The sequence below is a fragment of the Echiichthys vipera genome, assembly GCF_963691815.1.
Source record: "Echiichthys vipera genome assembly, chromosome: 2".
In the NCBI taxonomy this organism is placed as follows: Eukaryota; Metazoa; Chordata; class Actinopteri; order Perciformes; family Trachinidae; genus Echiichthys; species Echiichthys vipera.
In genome coordinates this window covers 3,091,960-3,112,124 of record NC_139827.1, presented here as the reverse complement: position 1 = coordinate 3,112,124, position 20,165 = coordinate 3,091,960, and the positions used below count along the sequence as shown (strand labels likewise).

The window sequence follows — 20,165 nt, the reverse complement described above, 5'->3', positions numbered from 1 at the left end:
AAAACCAGACTCTGGTACAACATCCTCTACTGCTGTCCGTGGACAACCCAGGCCTACCTGGACGGTTCAAAGCCTGGGTCTACCAACACGGCTTTCTTCCCAGGATCCCGTGGCCCCTCCTTGTCTATCCAGTAGAGAGGAGCCACCTCAGGAGATGGCTTGGTGCACCAAAGAGCCTGAGCAGCCTTGCACTCTACGGGCATACCAATATACTGCAACTGCCCTTCAAATCCCTGGAGGAAGAGTTCAAGGTTACAAGTCCCAGAGAAGTGGTTCAGTAAAGGTACTCACGTGATTCGAAGGTGGCTTAAGCAGGGATCCAAGTACGGACTGGAAGGAAGTGGAGGGCGGAGGATGCCCCAAGAGGCAGAGGCAAAGATGCATCAAAGGAACCTGGTGGGAGTGGTCACACGACGTAGAAATGGGCTAGACTCCTTTCCAAATGGACACCAGCGGGAAGAAGGGGCGCCGCCTTGTTCAGGAGGAGGTGAGAGCTGCAGTGGAAGCGAGGAACACCTAGAACACATCCTCAGCCGCTGCACTAGGGCACTTGGTGATGGACGGTGCCGACGGAGGCCTGACCAAGTTCTTAAGACCATTGCTGAAGTCATCAGCGAAGGACTTGTGTCGGCAAAGCCGCTCCGACCCTCCAAGAAAACCATCGCCTTTGTCAGAGCTGAGGAGCAGCCAGAAGAACATCTGCAGGAATCCTTACCTCATTAAAAGACTGGCAGCTGTTGGTGGATCTTGAACATCAGCTGAAATTCCCCAGCCACATTGCAACCACCACTCTGCGACCAGGCTTTGTCCTTGTGTCGCAGTCTACCAAGTAAATAGTGCTGCTGGAGCTGACCATCCCCTGGGAAGAGTGCCTGGAAGAAGCCATTCAGAGGAAGCTCTCCAAGTACGCGGGACTGGTCAGTGACTGTCAGCAGGCTGGTTGGAGAGCGAGGTGTCTCCCAGTGGAGGTTAGGTGCAGGGGTTTTGCAGCCTGTTCCCTGGCCAGAGCCTTCGGGCATCGAGGGAGAGAGGAGGAGGAGGAGAGGCATCCACAGTTCTGAAGATGCGGCAGAGAGGGCCTCAAGATGGCTGTGGCTCAAAAGAGGAGAGCCATGGAGTCTTGGTAGCTAGCAACGCCATCTGGACACAAGCTGGGGTCTGATGAGTCCCGGCTGGGTCACCTGGCGGAGGGCGTATGATGTTGAAAGACCTGAAACGTCAGAAGATACCAGGCACATCACTGAAGATGTGTCCAGAGGCTTCAGTAGATGCATGTACAGAAATTCATTTTAACATGAGCGTGGTGAAAATCATGCAGGAAAAAGAAGAGTGTCCTCCAACCAGGAACTAAACAATTATGCTGTCCTCTTTGAGCCATTCATGATTGAGTTTGAATTGGAACAATATAATCTACAGGCTAATGCAGAATGCTGGTCAGGTCATGACGGCGTGTTGACATCCAAAGCTATTACGTAGTCTGGAAAATAGAGGTCTGGTGTCAGCTCGACCCCGGCAGACGCAACTGAGCGTAAAAAAGTATAAACCACAGGTCGGTTTTCTAGAACATCTTTATTTAAAAGGATTTACAACACAAACCGGAACCACTTAATTTAAATGGCAGCTTTTTTTTTTAATCCTTGTTCTTCTGCACAACGTTTCGTTTTTGTACATACATATAAACACACACAAAATGTCTCCCTTCAAAGAAAATAGTATTCTGGCAGTTCAGTTTGTTTGTGATTTTCAAAAAATGGGTAATAAAGTGGCCCGTAAGGGCGCACTCACACTGTCCTTCCGCACCGCGCCCCGTGCTTTAGGGTCCTTGTCCCCCCCTCCAGGCTCGTTTGTACTCACACTACCTGGGCCTCGGAGAATGCTTCTTGCTGCCTATACGTCATCACGCCGTAACACGTCACACGCATTGATGACGTCATGGCGATGCGTGGCTTTGTTTCCAAATCTTTCCGTAGACCTCTGAGTTTTTGTGCGTCTTGTCGACTGTTTTTGAATCTTTTCATCGACCAAATCTGCAGTAAACACTCCACCTCCGCATCACACCAACGTGAACCTTTCGCCGCCATTGTTTTAAATGTCCGCGCATGATTCGTCCATTTTCTATGTCCGAACAGGGGCACATAAATGACGTCAAAACCGTGCAAACGCGCTCTACAAAAGCCCACCTCTCTCAGACGGGACGTGGACGGCCATCTGGACGCAGTTATGCGCGGAGCGGTTGCACTCACACTGGTCAAACGCACTAGGCTTGACCCGAAAAACCTGTTTTGGCCCGGTGCGGAAGGACTGTGTGAGTGCGCCCTAAGACTCTCAGACCAGACTGGCCTGCATGAAATCATAGTATGTGGGGACATTGAGGCGCAAACTGTGACCGCCAATAAGACTCTTTAGTTGCCTTCTAATATAAACTCCAAACCAGGAAGAAGACTTTTGAACTTGATGACGTTTGAACTTGATAAAACTTGATTTAGTTTGTACAGCGTGTCAGAGACAATCTGAGAAGACTTGAGCAACGTGTCGTACATTATCCGCCGCTGTGTTTAGACCCTTAATAAAACCATTAGGCAGTCTCTGTCTCGTGGTTCGTGTGGCTGATTGACTACTGTAGAGTGAAAACTGAGTCATATAAAAAATATCTGTAAATTACTGATACAGTATGTGACAGAAACAGATTTGTATCTCAGGTCACATTAGAAACTTTGACTTCCTATGTCTGACACACGTTTGCATTTCAACCTTGAAGCTTTGACGCGGCTCTGTTTGCGGCCACGTTCGGATTCGTATGGAGTGCAAAGAGATAACGGGCAGTCGCTCGAGTCGCGGTAGCAAAGTTTTTAGTGAATTAAATATGTTCTTACTTGGCTACTGACATTTAAGGTGTGCGACACCACTGAAGGATCATTTTTATGCACGAGGAGCATCAGCGTTTGGGTTTATCGTTGGCGTCAATGCATCGAAATGTAATAAAGTTGTGCTTATGACCCGACCGACTAAGTAGGTTACCTCACAAGGACTTCCACCTTCAGACTTGACAAAGCCACTTTGACACTTGACGATACTTTGGGGAAAAAGGGAGGGAAACTCTCTTGGCTGCATGAACTCGGTCTAGTAAAAATGCAACATTGGCTCCAAAAGGAAGGGTGAAAAACGATAAAACTACCTTTTTGTGACAGGATTAATCAGAGGCCATGGAAGATCAAATGGATAGGACACCTTTTAGCCATAACCCGACAGAACGGTAAGGTAAACTTACCAACGCAGGTGCAAAATTCCTCTCCTGCCTGAAGAACGTTTGTTAAAAAATGTCACCGCGTTTGTTGTGACAGAAACGAATACACCTCAGGTTGGCATCGGTTCCCTTTCAGTTCAGTGGGTTCGAACGGCCGGTCTCGATGATGAGGAGCTTTGTAAAAAATAAAAATCCTGTTTTTCAACTACTGAACGCGGACTCCAACCCTGGTGCTGTCTGAAAAAGGTGCGTCGGTGACAGTCGGGCGGGGGTGAACACCAGAGGATGAAGAGTGAGGGAAGGATGAGCAACGGGAATAAAAATGTGAAGGGTGGAGAACGTCGAGGCGGGGAAAGTGACCGATAACCTCCGCTGGCTGGGGAAAAACAGCTAATGCTCTAAAAGAAGTTGCGATGAACTACAAACAAGTTGAAAACTCCTAAAACCTTTGAAAAGAAAAGGTAATTAGATGATAACTGCGATAAAACTCAAACTAAATAAAAACTCAAGGTTATCTTCACCAGCCCACACGTTACACGAAGAAAGCTTTAAATTGCCTTAATGTGGGAAATGAGTCACTCTCTGACAGTGAAAACTGCTGAATTATCATTTTATATTAAAGAAACGTGTATTCAGTCTTTGTACGCAGCCGTCGGAGGGCCATGCGGTCACTTTCCCCCCTGTGACAGAAATGAGATGACGTGTTTTTAGGCGGTGCCTGCTGCTCCCGCGGGCACGGCCGTGGAGATTGTTGCAGCGTTCAGGCCTTTCCCTCGGTGTCTCTGACCCCCTCTCCTGCGTCCTCCGCCTCCAGACTTGAGCTGCGGACGGACAGGAACACTGCAGTGAGCTACGGTTCAAAATAATCTGAAGACAGCAGATAAAACCGGTTGGTCCAGAGTTATTTATGAAGAGCAGGAATGCATTTGTCACTCGTGCTGTGAACTTAAAAGGTTAAGAGGGAAAATCCATGGTTAAAGTCCTGGGGGAAGGAATCAAATGGAAAGGTAAGTCACAACTTCAGGGTTTACCGCAGGGAATGTTTAGTGGAGGTAGGTAGATCAGACCCCTCAGTAATTAAATTTAACCCCTTCATATTCAGCCTCTTATCCGGGGTCAGGTCGCGGGGGCAGCAGCTTTAGCAGGGGACCCCAAACTTCCCTTTCCCGGGCCACATTAACCAGCTCTAACTGGGGGATCCTGAGGCGTTCCCAGGCCAGTGTGGAGATCTAATCTCTCCACCTGGTCCTGGGTCTTCCCGAGGCCTCCTCCCAGCTGGATGATGTAGAACTTCTGCTTATTGTTAAATTAGATAAAATTGTATTTCTTATATCTGACATTATTTATAATGTCCTAAAATATATAATATATATATTTGCAGGTGTAGTCTTCAGGTGGGGTGGTCCACCTCCACTAATGTCCTGCAGAAAAACCTTTTCACAGGGTAACCCTAATTATTAATAGGTCTTTAAGCCCATTAACAACCCTAATTAAGCCTATTAAGAAGTAATACTTTCAATACATGTTAAAAATACAACTATTAAACCCTGTGACCAGAGAGAAACCAAAATGATTTACCAATAAAAAACAAAACTCACATTAAAACACTGTTAAGTGACATGCACCATCAGGGGAACAGGCAGAAAAAGAAACCAACGACAGTACAAAGAGGACGAGGACGACATCACGACTGCCACAGTCAGGAGAAACGTCTTTACCTTGTTCTCTTTGTTGCCATCTTTACACAGAGCCTCCTCCTCTGCCACTGTCTGACGCAGCATGCCGAGACAGGGAGAGAGGGAGGGCGAGGGAAGAGAGGGAGAGCAAGAGGAGAGAGGGAGAGGAAGAGAGGGAGAGTGGGAGGAGAGAGAGAGAGTGGGAGGAGAGAGGGAGAGGAGAGAGGAGAGAGGGAGGGCAAGAGGAGAGCAAGAGGAGAGGGAGGGCGAGAGGAGAGAGGGAGAGAGGGAGAGGAAGAGGAGAGAGAGGAGAGAGGAAGAGGAGAGAGGGAGAGCAAGAGGAGAGAGGGAGAGGAAGAGGAGAGAGGGAGAGGAAGAGGAGAGAGGGAGGGCGAGGAAGAGGAGAGAGGGAGAGGAAGAGGAGAGAGGGAGAGGAAGAGGAGAGAGGGAGAGGAGAGAGGGAGAGCGAGAGGAGAGAGGGAGAGCAAGAGGAGAGAGGGAGAGGAGAGAGGGAGAGCAAGAGGAGAGAGGGAGAGGAAGAGGAGAGAGGGAGAGGAAGAGGAGAGAGGGAGGGCGAGGAAGAGGAGAGAGGGAGAGGAAGAGGAGAGAGGGAGAGGAAGAGGAGAGAGGGAGAGGAAGAGAGGGAGAGCAAGAGGAGAGAGGGAGAGGAGAGGGAGAGCAAGAGGAGAGAGGGAGGGCAAGAGGAGAGAGGGAGAGCAAGAGGAGAGAGGGAGAGCAAGGGGAGAGAGGGAGGGCAAGAGGAGAGAGGGAGAGCAAGAGGAGAGAGGGAGAGCAAGGGGAGAGAGCAAGAGGAGAGAGGGAGAGCGAGAGGAGAGAGAGGGAGAGCAAGAGGAGAGAGGGAGAGGGAGAGGAGAGAGGGAGAGCAAGAGGAGAGAGGGAGAGCAAGGGGAGAGAGGGAGAGCAAGGGGAGAGAGCAAGAGGAGAGAGGGAGAGGAGAGAGGGAGAGGGAGAGGAGAGAGGGAGAGCAAGAGGAGAGAGGGAGAGCAAGAGGAGAGAGGGAGAGCAAGGGGAGAGAGCAAGAGGAGAGAGGGAGAGCAAGAGGAGAGAGGGAGAGCAAGAGGAGAGAGGGAGAGCAAGAGGAGAGAGGGAGAGCAAGAGGAGAGCGGGAGCAAGAGGAGAGAGGGAGAGGAGAGAGGGAGAGGAAGAGGTGAGAGGGAGAGCAAGAGGAGAGAGGGAGAGCAAGGGGTGAGAGCAGAAAAGTTAAAACGTTAAAAGTTGAAGGATAGATAGATAGATAGATAGATAGATAGACAGACAGACGGACGGATGGATGGATAGATAAGCTTTATTTCAGACTCAAGGACCATACAAAAGGTAAAGGCAAGACACAGTACAAAGGGATTAAAAGAAGAAGGAGAAGAAGGAAAGAGCACGAAGGGCAGAAACAGCAGAGAGGACGGGGGGGGGGGGGGGGGGGGGGGTGTTCAGGATGGAAGTGAGGAGCCGGGACAGGGGGACAGGTGTGACCATACAGGGGACAGGTGTGACCATACAGGGGGACAGGTGTGACCATACAGGGGACAGGTGTGACCATACAGGGGGACAGGTGTGACCATACAGGGGGACAGGTGTGACCATACAGGGGGATGAAGGAGGAAAAAAGAGGTGAATGAAAAAAAGAGAGATGATCTACGAGGAGCATTTTAAAAAGTGACTTTGAACATTCAATCACTTGAGTTTGGGTAATAAAGTGGCCCATGAGACTCTCAGACCAGACTGGCCTGCATGAAATCATAGTATGTGGGGACATTGAGGCTCAAACTGTGACAGCCAATAAGGGAGCACTCACACTGTCCTTCCGCACCGTGCCCCGGGCTTTAGGGTACTTATCCCCCCTCCCTCTCCCCCCAGGCCCGTTTGTACTCACACTACCTGGGCCTCGGAGAATGCTTCTTGCTGCCTATACGTCATCACGCCGTAACACGTCACACGCATTGATGACGTCATGGCGATGCGTGGCTTTGTTTCCAGATCTTTCCGTAGACCTCAGAGTTTTTGTGCGTCTTGTCGACTGTTTTTGAATCTTTTCATCGACCAAATCTGCAGTAAACACTCCACCTCCGCATCACACCAACGTGAACCTTTCGCCGCCATTGTTTTAAATGTCCGTGCATGGTCCCTCCTTCGCACAGGAAATGACCTCAGAACTGCCGTAGGCCTCGTGCTCGTACACGTGCGCAGGCTCGTGCTCGTACTTGTGCAAACGTGCTCTACAAAAGCCCACCTCTCTCAGACGGGATGTGGACGGCCAGCTGGACGCAGTTATGCGCGGAGCGGTTGCACTCACACTGGTCAAACGCACTAGCCTGTTTTGGCCCGGTGCGGAAGTGTGAGTGCGCCCTTAATGTGTTCATATGTGTGAAGTGAGAAACAGAAATAAAGGAGGATATTCCAGAGCATCATTTGTGACACGTGAGATCTTCACATCAGTACTTTCTATCTCAGCAGGGTCAAATGTGACTGAGAAGAGATGAATGTAATCACTAAACACGATATTAAAAACATGTAGACTGGATAATTCATGCAAACTGCGTCTTAACTGCGTGCAACACTATCGTCCTATATTAGTGGAGCCTACGCACAACTACAGCTCGACTTATACAGTGTCAAATACATTTGCAGCTGATTATTTTCAAGTTAATGTGTGTGTTTTTTCTGTCGACTCAGCTGTATTTCATGGTGTTTCCAGCGAATGTCGTCGATTCCCGAGTCGGAGAAAACTTTACGGAAGCTCTACTCACGGGTGATTGTTGGCGTTGCCCGCGTCTCCACAAATACCAGCGTTTGTCACCACACATTTTACCATTTTACTGTACGTTTCTACCCGTCTACGCAAGGCTTTTGTGCGCAGCAAGCTTTAGGCCCCTGGACATGTCTCATTTAACGTTTCACTTGTTATCCTTAAAACATTACACATTATAAAAGTGGATTTACTCACTGGTAGCTGTGCCGTGTTCGGACTAGGCGGCCGCCCTGTCGATCCAGCCTCTTCGCTGGTTGCTGTGCCGTCTCTGAAAGTCTTCTTGCTGGCCTGCATCTTGGCCTGCTGGGCCTTAGCTGCCTGCGTGTTCACTGCCTGGAGGAGCTGAAAAGCAAGCCGAGCCATTGTCAGTTGACCTGCATTAATCAGCATTTTGATATGATAACACTGAAAGACATCTCCACTGACATACACAAGCTATCGTAAGCGTTAGTACCTTGGTGATGGTGCCCACAGCTTTGGTGCGACCTTCCCTGAACACCAGCTTGTGGTCACAGTGCAGGTACTCGGGAGTCTTAATGAAGCGGAAGTGGACTGTGGCCTTGTCCCCTGTCCGCAAGCAGTCTCTGTTCATGGTCAGGATGGTGGCTGTCTGTCTGATGCTGCCACAATGGACTGGTGTGTGAGGAGGAGGAGGAGGAGGAGGAGGAGGAGGAGGAGGAGGAGAAGGAGGAGGAGGAGGAGGAGGAGGAGGAGGAGGAGAAGAAGAAGAATTCAATTTTTTCACTCTGTTATTATTCATGTTACACACACATGCACAAACAGGACCTATATACATGCAGTTAATGGAGAGATGCCAGAGCGAGGGGGCTGCCAGTGGATCGGCGCCGGTTCCCAGCCGAGTCACCTATGGACTGAGCTACTGCCGCCCCCGTAGCAGAGCATGACCCAGTTACTCTCGGTAGGAATGTTTCATATAGTTTCTTTTTGCAACTGGACCCAAAATGTACTAAAATTCAGACCATTCAACTTAAAGCAATGCAGAAGCTACATAAACTTGTGCATATCCGCGTCAAAGGGATCGGACCGTTGAAACTGACCCATGGCCTGGTATCTTGGGGATATCGTGGTCGGGTGGTGGAGCACCAAGATCTCAGCCTCAAACTCCCAGGTGGCCTGAGGCATCAGCTTCGGGGACACCATAACCATGCCTTTCCTAATGGATGAGCGTTTGATCTGAGACGTGAAGAGAAACAAACACAGAACAAACCCAGCAGGGACAGAGGTGGAACATTAAGGTTGGGACACGATGAAGCCAAACCAGACTTAGAGACGTAACACGTTGGGATTTTCATAAACCGAGGAACATAATTCATATGCATATTACATCCAAACGTTTCAGAACAATGATCCTTTTCCAGGAGGATTTAAAAACGTTACTAGCGTCAGGTCTGTATGCCCTAGTAAATATCATTAAAATGTTCCGCGATGGGACCGATTAGGCCCCGACGCTCTCCCACAAACCTTTTTGAGGGCAAAGGACGCCGTCTGTCCGCCGCGGACCTCTTTGACAGGCATCCTCTTGCGGTGGATGGATTTGACTGCGATGGGGATGAAGGTGCCCAACGGGTCCGGGCCTAAGAGCAGCGTGTCGTTGAGCCGTATCATTCCACGTAACGTAGTTCCTGAAACAACTGTGCCCACCCCCTGCCGAGAGAAAACCAACAGTCACATATAGACAGTCGTCATCAGTGCACAGAATACTAGGGAAAAGCATTCAGTGTTGAGATCTGTACAAATGACGTCTGTGCAATGAGATTTTTCCTACTTCAAACTATGAAACTTTACACCCAATCAGCCATAACCTGCTTTTCATAATCAGAAAGTAGTACCGTATTTTCCACACTATAAGGCACATAGAATAGACGCTAAAGTTGAGGCTGGGGTTACGTTAAGGACCGCCTCTAAATTCATTGATGTTAAGTTTGTGTGCTAGCGCGAGTAGCATCCAGCTGCAGACCCGGAGCACAAGCCCCTCACTTGACACAAGCCCCTCACTTGAAAAAACAACTTTTGCTTCACTTCCGTCAAGCAAGGGGCTTTGACAAGTGAGGGGCTTGTGTCAAGCGAGGGGCTTGTGCTCCGTGTCTGCAGCTGGATGGTATTGGCTAGCGCTGTTGCCTTCAGTGGAACAGTGATTGTACGGACACTTCTACTTGCTGCTCTCTGTTCAACAACCCACTGTTGGAGTTTGTCCTCCAGCTGCAGCCGTCTCGCTCTGTTCCCTCTAAACTCTGTTTAGTGTTCTTTACTTGGCGCAGGTCGTCTTGTTGCTTCCTCCACTTCGGCACCATTGATTGGTTCATGTTCAACTCTCTGGCTGCTGCTCTATTCCCGTGTTCTGCTGCGTGACTAATGGCCTTGAGTTGAAGCTCTGCGTCGTAAGCGTGTCTCTTAACAGGAGCCATTTTGGGCTCTTTACACAAACACACACATGGAAATGAAACGGCACGCTTCACACAGTCGTATATCTCAACATGCACCGCGCGTTACTTCTTCTACGGGGGAAAATAGAGTCGGCGGCTGCTCACCGTAGTTGGAGACCTGTTGTGGCTCAATATTGGCCCATATATAAGGAGCACCGGATTATAAGGCGCACTGTCGGCTTTTGAGACATTTGAAGGTTTTTAGGTGCAACTTATAGTGCGGGAAATACGGTACTCTATTTTCTCCACTGTCTGACTTAAGCAACATTTGAAGCTGAAGTCAGTAACTTTCTGACAGCACATTGAGACAGAAAACCTGTGGAAACGCAATGTTGCTCTTTTTATAGGAAGCACAAACTTCAGCTTTAAGGGGGTATAAAATCTTAAGGCTGTTACTATTGTGAAATGTGTTTTTTATTCCGCTCTGCTGTCAGAAGCAGTGAAATCCCCCCTGTACAAATCAAACTGCTGTCTCTTATTGCATTCCCATTTATAGACAGGGTTCGAGTGCACAGACTCAGCGTCTCAGTAGTAGCCTGCAGGAGCAGAGACTCTCTGACTGCACTTGTCTCCCCTCAGGACTTGACTTTTGACATTTGGACCGCTGCCAACCAGTCTGTTTTGGTCAAGTTGCCCGTGTTAGTAACCACATTCATGTGTTTTAAAAGAAAGGTGAAGGACCAGATAGGAAGAGAATGAGGAGAGAAAGGAAGGTCTATGAGTGTATAGCTGGGAGTGTGTTTTATTCAGTACCGGTACGGAGTATGTGTCGTCTATTTGGAACTCAGCCGGCTCGTCGTTGCTGTAGTTGGTCCTGGAAGAGAGGAGGTTGAGGAACATCTTCAGAAGCTCCATGTTCTCCCCCGTCACGTTTGAGATTTGAAAAATTGGACACATCCTGCAGATGGGGAGGGCGTCAGCGAGAGGAGAGGAGAGGAAAACATCATTGTTTTAAATTGATACAAAATGACCGTTAAACACAGTACTTACAAGACAAACACACAGTTCCAACACAAAAAATGTAACTTGAGACCGAGGCCCAGGTGTCGTTGAGCAAGGCGTTTAAAGGCACAGTCTCTGAATACCAGCTGTGTGCAGTTCTCTGTGGGTTGAGCGTATACAACACCTCAACCCGCTTTATAATAAAAAGACATGGCAGTGCGGGCGACTGTGGCTCAGTGAGAGAGTGGGCCGTCCTCCATTAGAGAGATCGGCGGTTCCATCCCCACCTCCCCCGGTCCACATGTCGAAGTGTCCTTGGGCAAGACACTGAACCCCGAATTGCTCCCCGTGCTGTGCATGGGTGTATAAATGTGGTGTGAATGGTTAGATTAGATGGTCTGTAGATGTCCACTGCCATCAGTGTGAATGTCTGTGTGAACGGGTGAATGTGACAAACACTGTGAAAGCATCTTGATTAGTCAGAAGACTAGAAAGGCGCTATATAAGTACAAGTACAAGTCCATTGACCATTTACCAGTTTTACTCTTTACAGTAAGGGACCTTTGTGTAGAAACTCACCACTATTATGAGCCTAACACAAAAACTGAGGCTGCAATAGTCAGTGTTTTTGTTCTGCCATGATTACGATGCTAAGGAGTCACTGTTTGCTCAACTTCATTTGAAAACCTTCTTGAGGAAGTCATTCAATTTAACTCAAAACAGTATGGAGCAAACAGCAAACCAAGTCTACTCTGTTACGCCACCATTCCAACATTTGACTGTCTGACAACATTTAACCTGTTCTTCCCTGAGTCCCCTTTTTGAGGTTCCTGCTCGAAAATGACATGCTCAGAATAAACAGGGTATATCTCTGTAATTACAAGCTTTATGTGCATCATCTTGGTATTAGAATAAAGGTTACACATGTGAGATTCCATCAGAAGTGTAAGCAGCACTATTAATGCAACTGTGTCAGAGTAAATGCAGCAAAAATGGAAGAATTTCTTCCCTCGCCTAAAAAGAAAATGTAATTTTATATCAATATCCCTTTGAAAATAATGCCACAGTCGCCAAACAACTCTATAAAGCCATGGAACAACATCTGGACATCACCTGTGAGAGGTTTGATGCTGCTGAAATAAAGCAGAGAAACAATTATAAAGGTTTTAGTAAAGAAATATATAGGCGTCCTCAAGTTTGGCACAATCTGGCATCAGTAGTGCCATTTGAGATTTCTTAGGTACCGCGTTGTAAAATTATTTTAATTTCATTTAAATGTCATTTTTGGTCTAAGAGAAAAAGTTTTTGAAGGAAAAAAATAAATAAATAGGACCCCCCCCCCCCTCATACACACACATACAGCGTGTAGATTGTAAGTGTAGATGATGTCTATGTTTATCTCCGTCTCGGCGTGCCTCTGCTCTCACCTCTCGGAGCTGAAGTTGGAGGCTGTGACGATGACGTCGTCCGTGTTCTGGACCAGCACAGGGATTTTCCTGCAGCCCGGTGACTTCAGTAGCCTCTGCAGTAATTTTAGCGTCTCTGCAGATACGCACAAAAAAAAAACATCACATGAGTAATTCTCAAAACGAAAACACGACGACGGCCATCACGACGCCTGGGAACGCAACAACTGAACAGACTGCAACAATATTGGTCAGATAAATGCGTCACGAGGAGACAGATTTAGGGATTACGTAATCCAGCGAACTGGAGAAAGGGAAAGGCTGTGTTGTAGTATTGATGTACTTATTGCTGCGGGAACACAAGTTATGTTAAATGTATCATGCAATGCATAATTATCACTGATCACTGACTCCTGAGTCTGAAAACATGGGAACATCAACTTCTATTTTTTGTCAGAAGTTGTGCAGAGATGTGATGGTGGTTATTAAAGATATAGGGGAGCGTGGGGGGATTTAAGTGGGGGAATTTGAGCCTCAACTGATTAACATATGATTATTATTTAGGTATTGTTTTACTGTAATTCTACTTTGCATTCTGATATTATATCACTGAAATAACGTGACACTTTGAATTTGGGATTAAAATTTATCAGTCAAGCGGATCAGAGAAGAAAAAGCAGCTTAGTCTAAGTTTGGATTTATTAAAAATAAAGGAATATTAATGTTTTTTCTCCAGGAAATGCCGACCATCACGTTGCAGCCAGCATATAGAGAAGCGACATTACGGCATTAAGTGACTAAAGCTGCGACCTCAAATTGCTTTAAGCTTCCCTGGCACAATTTAACATGTGGCTCAATTTACCCCTGAATGGGTGCAAGTGGAGCCGAAAGACCACTTATATTTGGAAAATCATACTTTGAAAACTCTAAATTTTAGATCCAAGTGATACTTCCCATGAATACACCACTTCCTGTGGTGTATCTATAACTATATCTCTTAGGGCGCACTCACACTGTCCATCCATACCGTGCCCAAACAGGTTTTATGCGTAAAGTCTAGTTCGTTTGACCAGTGTGAGTGCAAGTGCAAGTGTACCGCGCCAAGGAGCGGTACACTTGCCGCCCACAGCACCGTTTGGGAGAGGTGGGCTTTTGTAAAGCACGTTTGCACGTGTATGAGCACGAGGCCTACGGTGTTTCTGAGGTCATTTCCTGTGCGCCTGTTGGGACATAGAAAAGAGAAGGAGGGACCATGCGCGGACATTTAAGACAATGGCGGTGAAAGGTTCACGTTGGTGTGATGCGGAGGTGGAGTGTTTACTGCAGATTTGGTCGATGAAAAGATTCAAAAACAGTCGACAAGACGCACAAAAACTCCGAGGTCTACGGAAAGTACGGACGGACAGTGTGAGCGCGCCCTTAGTTGGAAACATTACTATCAATCTCACTTGATCATAATGAGCCCACTCTCCCCTACAGCTTCTTTTGGGACGTAACATTAATAGGTCTATGGGTTCATTCAGCATTACAGTGGTATGACTCTTTACCTTGCAGGATGTTGGCTGGACACATGTCTATCTTGGTAACCACTACAAACACCGGCACATTCAGGGCCAGAGCCAAACCCAGATGCTCTTTGGTCATGCCGACGATGCCAGCGTTGCTGCCAACCTGAGACAAGAGAGAAAACAGAAGAGGGTTGACTTAAATGATCTATTTCAAGCTGCCACAGACATTTGGACTAGGATAAGGATTTATCAACAAGACACACACACACACACACACACACACACTTTGATCAACCCCCTCTCCTCTCTCACCATGAGCATGCAGAAATCCGGCAGGTGACCCGTCATGCCAAAGACGGTGGTCTTGAGGTACTTCTCGTGACCCGCCAGGTCAATGAAGGTGATGACCTTTGAGGATTTCTCACAGATCTTGGTCCAGTCTAGGCCGCCACCATGGCTGTCGGGCTTATTCACCACCTAGAGGAGCAGAAATTGACACGGAGGACAAAAGACGACTTACACAAAGTAATAAAAACCAGAGTATAATACAACTCCAAAAGTGCCTAAAATTTTTTTTAAAGGGACTTTCTAGTCCTTCTGACGACTCAAGACGCTTTCACACTACTTGTCACATTCATCCATTCACACCACATTCACACTGATGGCAGTGGACATCTACAGACCATCTAATCTAACCATTCACACCACATTTACACACCCATGCACAGCAAGGGGAGAAATTCGGGGTTCAGTGTCTTGCCCAAGGACACTTCGACATGCGGACCGGGGGAGGTGGGGATGGAACCGAACGACCCACTCTACCACTGATCCACAGTCGCCCCTAAAATATGTTATTTCTATTTGTACCTAATCTGAATGGAAAATGCATTTAAACCTGGATTGTTGTAAAGGACGCCTCTCTTTCCTTTTCAAACCATAAACATGTCTGTAACATACAATTATGAGAAGTGTGTGAGGCTCTACCTACATCTATATTAAGGGTCTCATGCAACCAAACAATTGTGCGCAGTCTAATGATGTATCTTTCGTTGCTATGGTATCACAACTTACTATTATATCACACTTTGAGGAATCAGTGTAGGCAGCTTATTCAGTTGTAATAACATTAAATGGTCTGTCTCCAAGCACAATTAGGATAGGGGTTATCACATTCTGTATTTTGCACTTGTCATGGCCATCCATTGCTCATACACTGAAGTCCAGAGCATTGAGAGAAGCTCACCTGTCCCTCCTGGTCAAAACCCAGGATATCGTTGCCCACACTGCTGGTTCGGCCACTCTCCATTTCATGTTTGTGTCTAAAGAGCTTCTGGCGAGCAAAGCCTCTGCCGTTGTCGAGCTCACCGTGGGTCAAAACCCCCAACAGAGTGCTCTTCCCGGCGTCCACATTCCCTACCACTGCCACTCTGCGGACGAGAAGGAGAAGGTGAAGGATGACAACTACATGTATCAGTACAGAGAACTGTTAGATCAGTGGTATAGTGAAGCCTGTACATATAATCGCTCTGCCCGTAAAGGCTTTAATTAAGCATGTACCTCGTTTATTGTCTGTTATTTTGTTTACTAATGACAGCACATCAGAAGCACTTTTTAAATGACACTGGAAAACATCAGGTGCAGAACTGTGGCACCGTACAGCCAATCATCAAGGGCTAATTGGGTGCTAAAATGTTACATAATCATCTTCCCTTGCCGTAATTTTTTTCTCCCAACTTTACCTGACTTCCAGGAAATCCTCCTCGCCCACGCGCCTGCGGATGAGGTAGTCCCGAATCCTTCCCCCGGTATCTGTCCTCTCTCTCAACAGGATCAGGTCAGCCTCGATCTGTTCACATAGCGACCGCACTGTAGCGACCGACGCCTCCATGTCCTTCTCATCCAGACCGTAGTCACCCCCATCTAAACAGAGGAGAGAAGGGAGAGAAGGGAGGGAGGGGGGAGATGATGTGTGATGTAACGTATGCTTGTATCAAGAGTGCCTTACAGAACAGAACAATGAGCATTTCATTTACAAGTATGTCTGGCAGATGTCAAGGCTAATGTAAAGCCTCACCCTGGGAATGTTTGTTACTTGCTGTATGACAGGGAGGACGAATTTCACGCCTGAAGCAAGAGGAACAAGTAAACAAACAGATGGTTTATAGGAGACGTGGGAGGGAGTGTAGTGTGGATTTGAGAAATCCTATTCTGTCACCACACTGGCTGAATCATAACCAGTCGACGGCCATAGGTTACTGGGTGTTTTGGTAAATGTGAATTTAAAAAATAAATCCTAGTGACAAACTACAATAAGTGTGTTTTTCAGTGAAGGAACTTTATGTTAGGCCAACGCTCACTACCAGTTACTTATGGTTAATTCACTGATGTCACTGAAGTTATAAACACCATAAAAGCCCCTACCAACAGTAACAACAGAGCAGAAACAACCGGTCAGGTCAGGAGGCCAGACAGCTAGCTGCTCGTCCAGGCAGTCAGACAGACTGGTGAACCAGTGACAGTCCCTGTGCTGCTGACTAGGGGAAAATGACACCCTTTCACACATGCACTTTGACCCACCAATCGGCCACATGGGTCACACATGTTGCTGTAACAGGCAAAAAATAACTCTGATTGTCAACAAAAGCCCTTGTGGTTGCGTGCGGGACGGAGGGTTTCAGAATGAAATAGCAAACAAATGGGGTGAGTTGCCTGGGGAGGACACACCAGGGAACAGCTGACAAAAGTGATGGCTCTGCTGCTACAGACTCTTTAACATACTCAACAGAAACGTCCCCCTCTCAGGTGCTGACATATTTCAAATTATCTGACAACAGTGCTCTCTTTGGCAAGCTGATATCAAAAGGTCCGTGTTAGTTCAAATCTGTTTCAGCCGTGTTCTTCCACAATGTCCGTCAAGTTGTGGTCAACAAAATCTCTGGTGATTTAGGCTATAAAATATAAAAAAGTTACAATTTTTCAATCAACTGTGATCACTTCAGCTTGTCTCTTATGGATCTCATTTGTATATTATTATTTTTATTTTTTATAAATGTTATGAAAACATATCTTCATTAAGAGACAAGTAATTGATATATATATATGAAGAGCTCTTTTCCAAAACGAGATAAAAGCCAAATTTTAAAAAATGAGTTTGAGCCACTTTGCTGTTTACAGAACCTTTTCACTGCTTCATCAGTGTTTCTGCCAAATCTCTTTATTTCCTTGTTTAAAATGGTCTCAAGATGCAGTTCCTTTCCAAACCGCGACCAGCGCCAAACCTATTTTTAGCCTAAATGCGATACGTCCTCTCGACCAATCAGAACTCAGTGAGCGTTCTATGTGATCCAACATGCCGGCGCTCTGAAGCGGGAGAGTTTTTTGTGTCGTCCGTCCGTTCAACATGTTCAGACTGAGCCATAAAAACCATTCTGACAAGATTAACTGAATATTAACCAAATGTGTGGGTCTGGGTAAAAAATGTCATTTTCCTGAAAACTATTAAAATGGATTTACAGCGTTTTGGAAAAGAGCTCCTCATATTTACCATTTTAATTAATTAAATCAACACTGCTTCCCCTTTATAAAATGTATTGACATTGAATCCTGTGACTGTAGAAGCATCAACTGCATCGGTAAAGGTTTAATCAGGGCAGAGAGCAAAGGAACAGGTTGTTATAGGATAAACTAAAACAGAAGCGTTCATCTTTGACCCACTCATACAACACATGCATTTCCCTCCATCTTACTGTATGGAAGACACAGTTACTACAACTACATGCAGAAATGTGTTAGCTCATTTCTCCAGACATACATAACCGTGCAGAAAATAACTTTATGAATCTCTACACCCAAACAATAGATCCCCCCAGAATCACTCAAGGTGTAAGGTTTAGCTGATATTCTATTGAATTAATAGAGTGTATTAATAAGTGTATGCTCAATTGAACACTTCATCCTTGAGTTGCACAAACCTACGGGTAAGTGACCCTTACCTGAGCCCATCCCGACCACGTAGATTGTCTCTCCGCAACCTTCATCTATCTGCTCCCTTAGATGCCGTAATAATGAATCGTACTGTTGCCCCGTTGGACTGACGAGGACCAGCTGAAAAGTCAGAGACAGGGGAATGAGACGACACGTGGAAAGGTCAAACAAGAGCAAACACAGAGTCAAACAAGTCCTTTGTGAGTGTCTGGAACTCATAAAGTAATCACAAATTGAAGTTTCATGTATATAATTCAATGCATTATGTTTAGTTTGCTTGTGTTCATGGTTATATTTATGTAGGCACTGTCAAATCAAGTCAAATTCCTTGTAATGAAAATTACCTGGCAATAAACCTGATTCTGATTCTGAAGCCGGTGTACTTGCAATATTTTAGTTATTCATGGGTTGAATCTACGTGGATAAACGCACTTATTGCAAGTACATTTGGATAAAAGCATCAGGTTAACAGCTGCAATGTAATATAACAAATCATAGCTTTTGTTTTAAGGCTAAGTGCTCTGCAAACCAGTCAGTAAAGTTCAGTTTTAGTTGTATGCATTTAGGCTAGCTTTGTCAATCATGCATTTGGCTGCACCTTTTACAAATGTACAAATAACTGCAACTTCTGCATGCACAGCAGACTGACCCCACGCCAGCTGGACGCAGTAACACACGTAGTGCAACATACGTGTCACTTTCTGGTGTTTTGCACAGCTAGCACAAAAACGCACTGTATGCAGATTACATGCATGTTCAGTAAAGTTAGTGCACGTCATTCTTTGACTGAATCATAAACAAACAGCCGCTTATCTGGAACGTGTTTAAAACTTCACGTTACTAGGAGCATTTTACAGTGAGGCCCACCTTGCTGCTCAGGTCTAAATGATCCGCGGTGTCGCCGTTTGTGCCCTCGCCGTCTTCAAAGCCCTCTCCGCCGGATGGATCGTCGGCGCACCCCCGGTCCGGTGCAAACATAGAAGCGGGCACTATGGACTCCGCTGCTGGTGGTGGTATTGCACCCGGGCATAGCGCTGGTTCTGTCGCCGTTAACGACGCCATTTCTACGAAGAGAAATAACGCAAACGCAGCAAAAATAAATAAACAAACTTAGCTCTGCTAGCTAGCATTTAGCGACTCGCAGAGAGAAAGTTAGGTTGGTTATCACAGCCAGCTAGCCAGCTAGCTAGCTAATGCTAGCCAAACATCGAAGTTGCTGTTATATTATTTAACGTTAACACTTTGAAAATGGGGCAGAGAGAGAATAATTAACACAGTCGTAAAATATCAACTATATAATAAAACGTTTAAGACATCTAAATGATTAATGAAGCCGCGTTTTATAATAAGGACGTACCAGAAGTTGCTAACTTAATGCCAGTTGTTTATTGGGGCTAGCTTAGCTTCGGTTTCGGTGCTACTGAGTGTAAGACACGCCCATTGAAGAATGGAGACACGGGATTGGCTACAGTATTCAGAGTCACGCCCACTGAAGTGACGTACAGCATACGTCAGCGTGTTGCCGGTGTTGCCCTGTGAAACCGTGAAATCCTGACCCACTCAGAGACCAGCCGCGTATGACGTCATAATAATAACAACAACAATAATAACAACAACAACAACAATAACAATAATATTAATATATTAATAATAATAAAAACAACAATAATAACAACAACAACAACAATAACAATAATATTAATATATTAATAATAATAACAACAACAAATACTAATAATAATATAATATTAATAATAATAACAATCATAATCATAATAATATTAATAATAATAATAGTAACAATAATGATAATAATAATAATAATAACAGTAATAATAATAATATGAATAATAATAATAATAATAATAACAGTAATAATAATAATATGAATAATAATAATAGTAATAATAATGATAATAATGATAATAATTTAATAGTAATAATAATTATAGTAATACAAATAATAATGATAATAATAATAGTAATAATAATAATAATAGTAATAATAATAATAATAAAAATAGTAATAATAATGATAATAATAATAATAATTATAATAATGATAGTAATAATAATAATAATAATGATAATAATAATAGTAATAATAATAGTAATAATAATAACAACAATAATAATAATAATCATAATAATCATAATAATAATCATAATAATCATAATAATAACAGTAATAATCATA

At 45.4% G+C, this 20,165-nt stretch overlaps 1 protein-coding gene across 1 annotated transcript; it reads right to left on the bottom strand.

Moving 5' to 3' along the window:
• Positions 1-1,559: 1,559 nt before the first annotated feature.
• Positions 1,560-19,383, bottom strand: gtpbp1l (GTP binding protein 1, like). Its single transcript, XM_083925851.1, has 14 exons — positions 19,326-19,383; positions 18,836-19,032; positions 17,977-18,088; positions 15,724-15,904; positions 15,228-15,411; positions 14,297-14,461; positions 14,024-14,147; positions 12,498-12,612; positions 10,882-11,026; positions 9,167-9,349; positions 8,743-8,878; positions 8,139-8,317; positions 7,880-8,026; positions 1,560-4,065 (listed from the first exon to the last, which is right to left on the bottom strand). The coding sequence occupies exons 2-14, from the start codon at positions 19,028-19,030 to the stop codon at positions 3,952-3,954; spliced, it is 1,980 nt and encodes a 659-aa protein (XP_083781977.1). The 5' UTR covers positions 19,031-19,032; positions 19,326-19,383; the 3' UTR covers positions 1,560-3,951.
• Between the last annotated feature and the right edge of the window lie 782 nt (positions 19,384-20,165).

Bases quoted from the DNA above. Each gene is read 5' to 3' on its own strand.
- gtpbp1l (XM_083925851.1), bottom strand. From the start codon at position 19,030: ATGGCGTCGTTAACGGCGACAGAACCAGCGCTATGCCCGGGTGCAATA. The intron at 9,350-10,881 runs GTACTGAATAAA...TTCTCTCGGCAG, and splicing joins ACGACACATACTCCGTACCG to GGGGTGGGCACAGTTGTTTC. The intron at 8,027-8,138 runs GTACTAACGCTT...CTTGCTTTTCAG, and splicing joins CTGTGGGCACCATCACCAAG to CTCCTCCAGGCAGTGAACAC.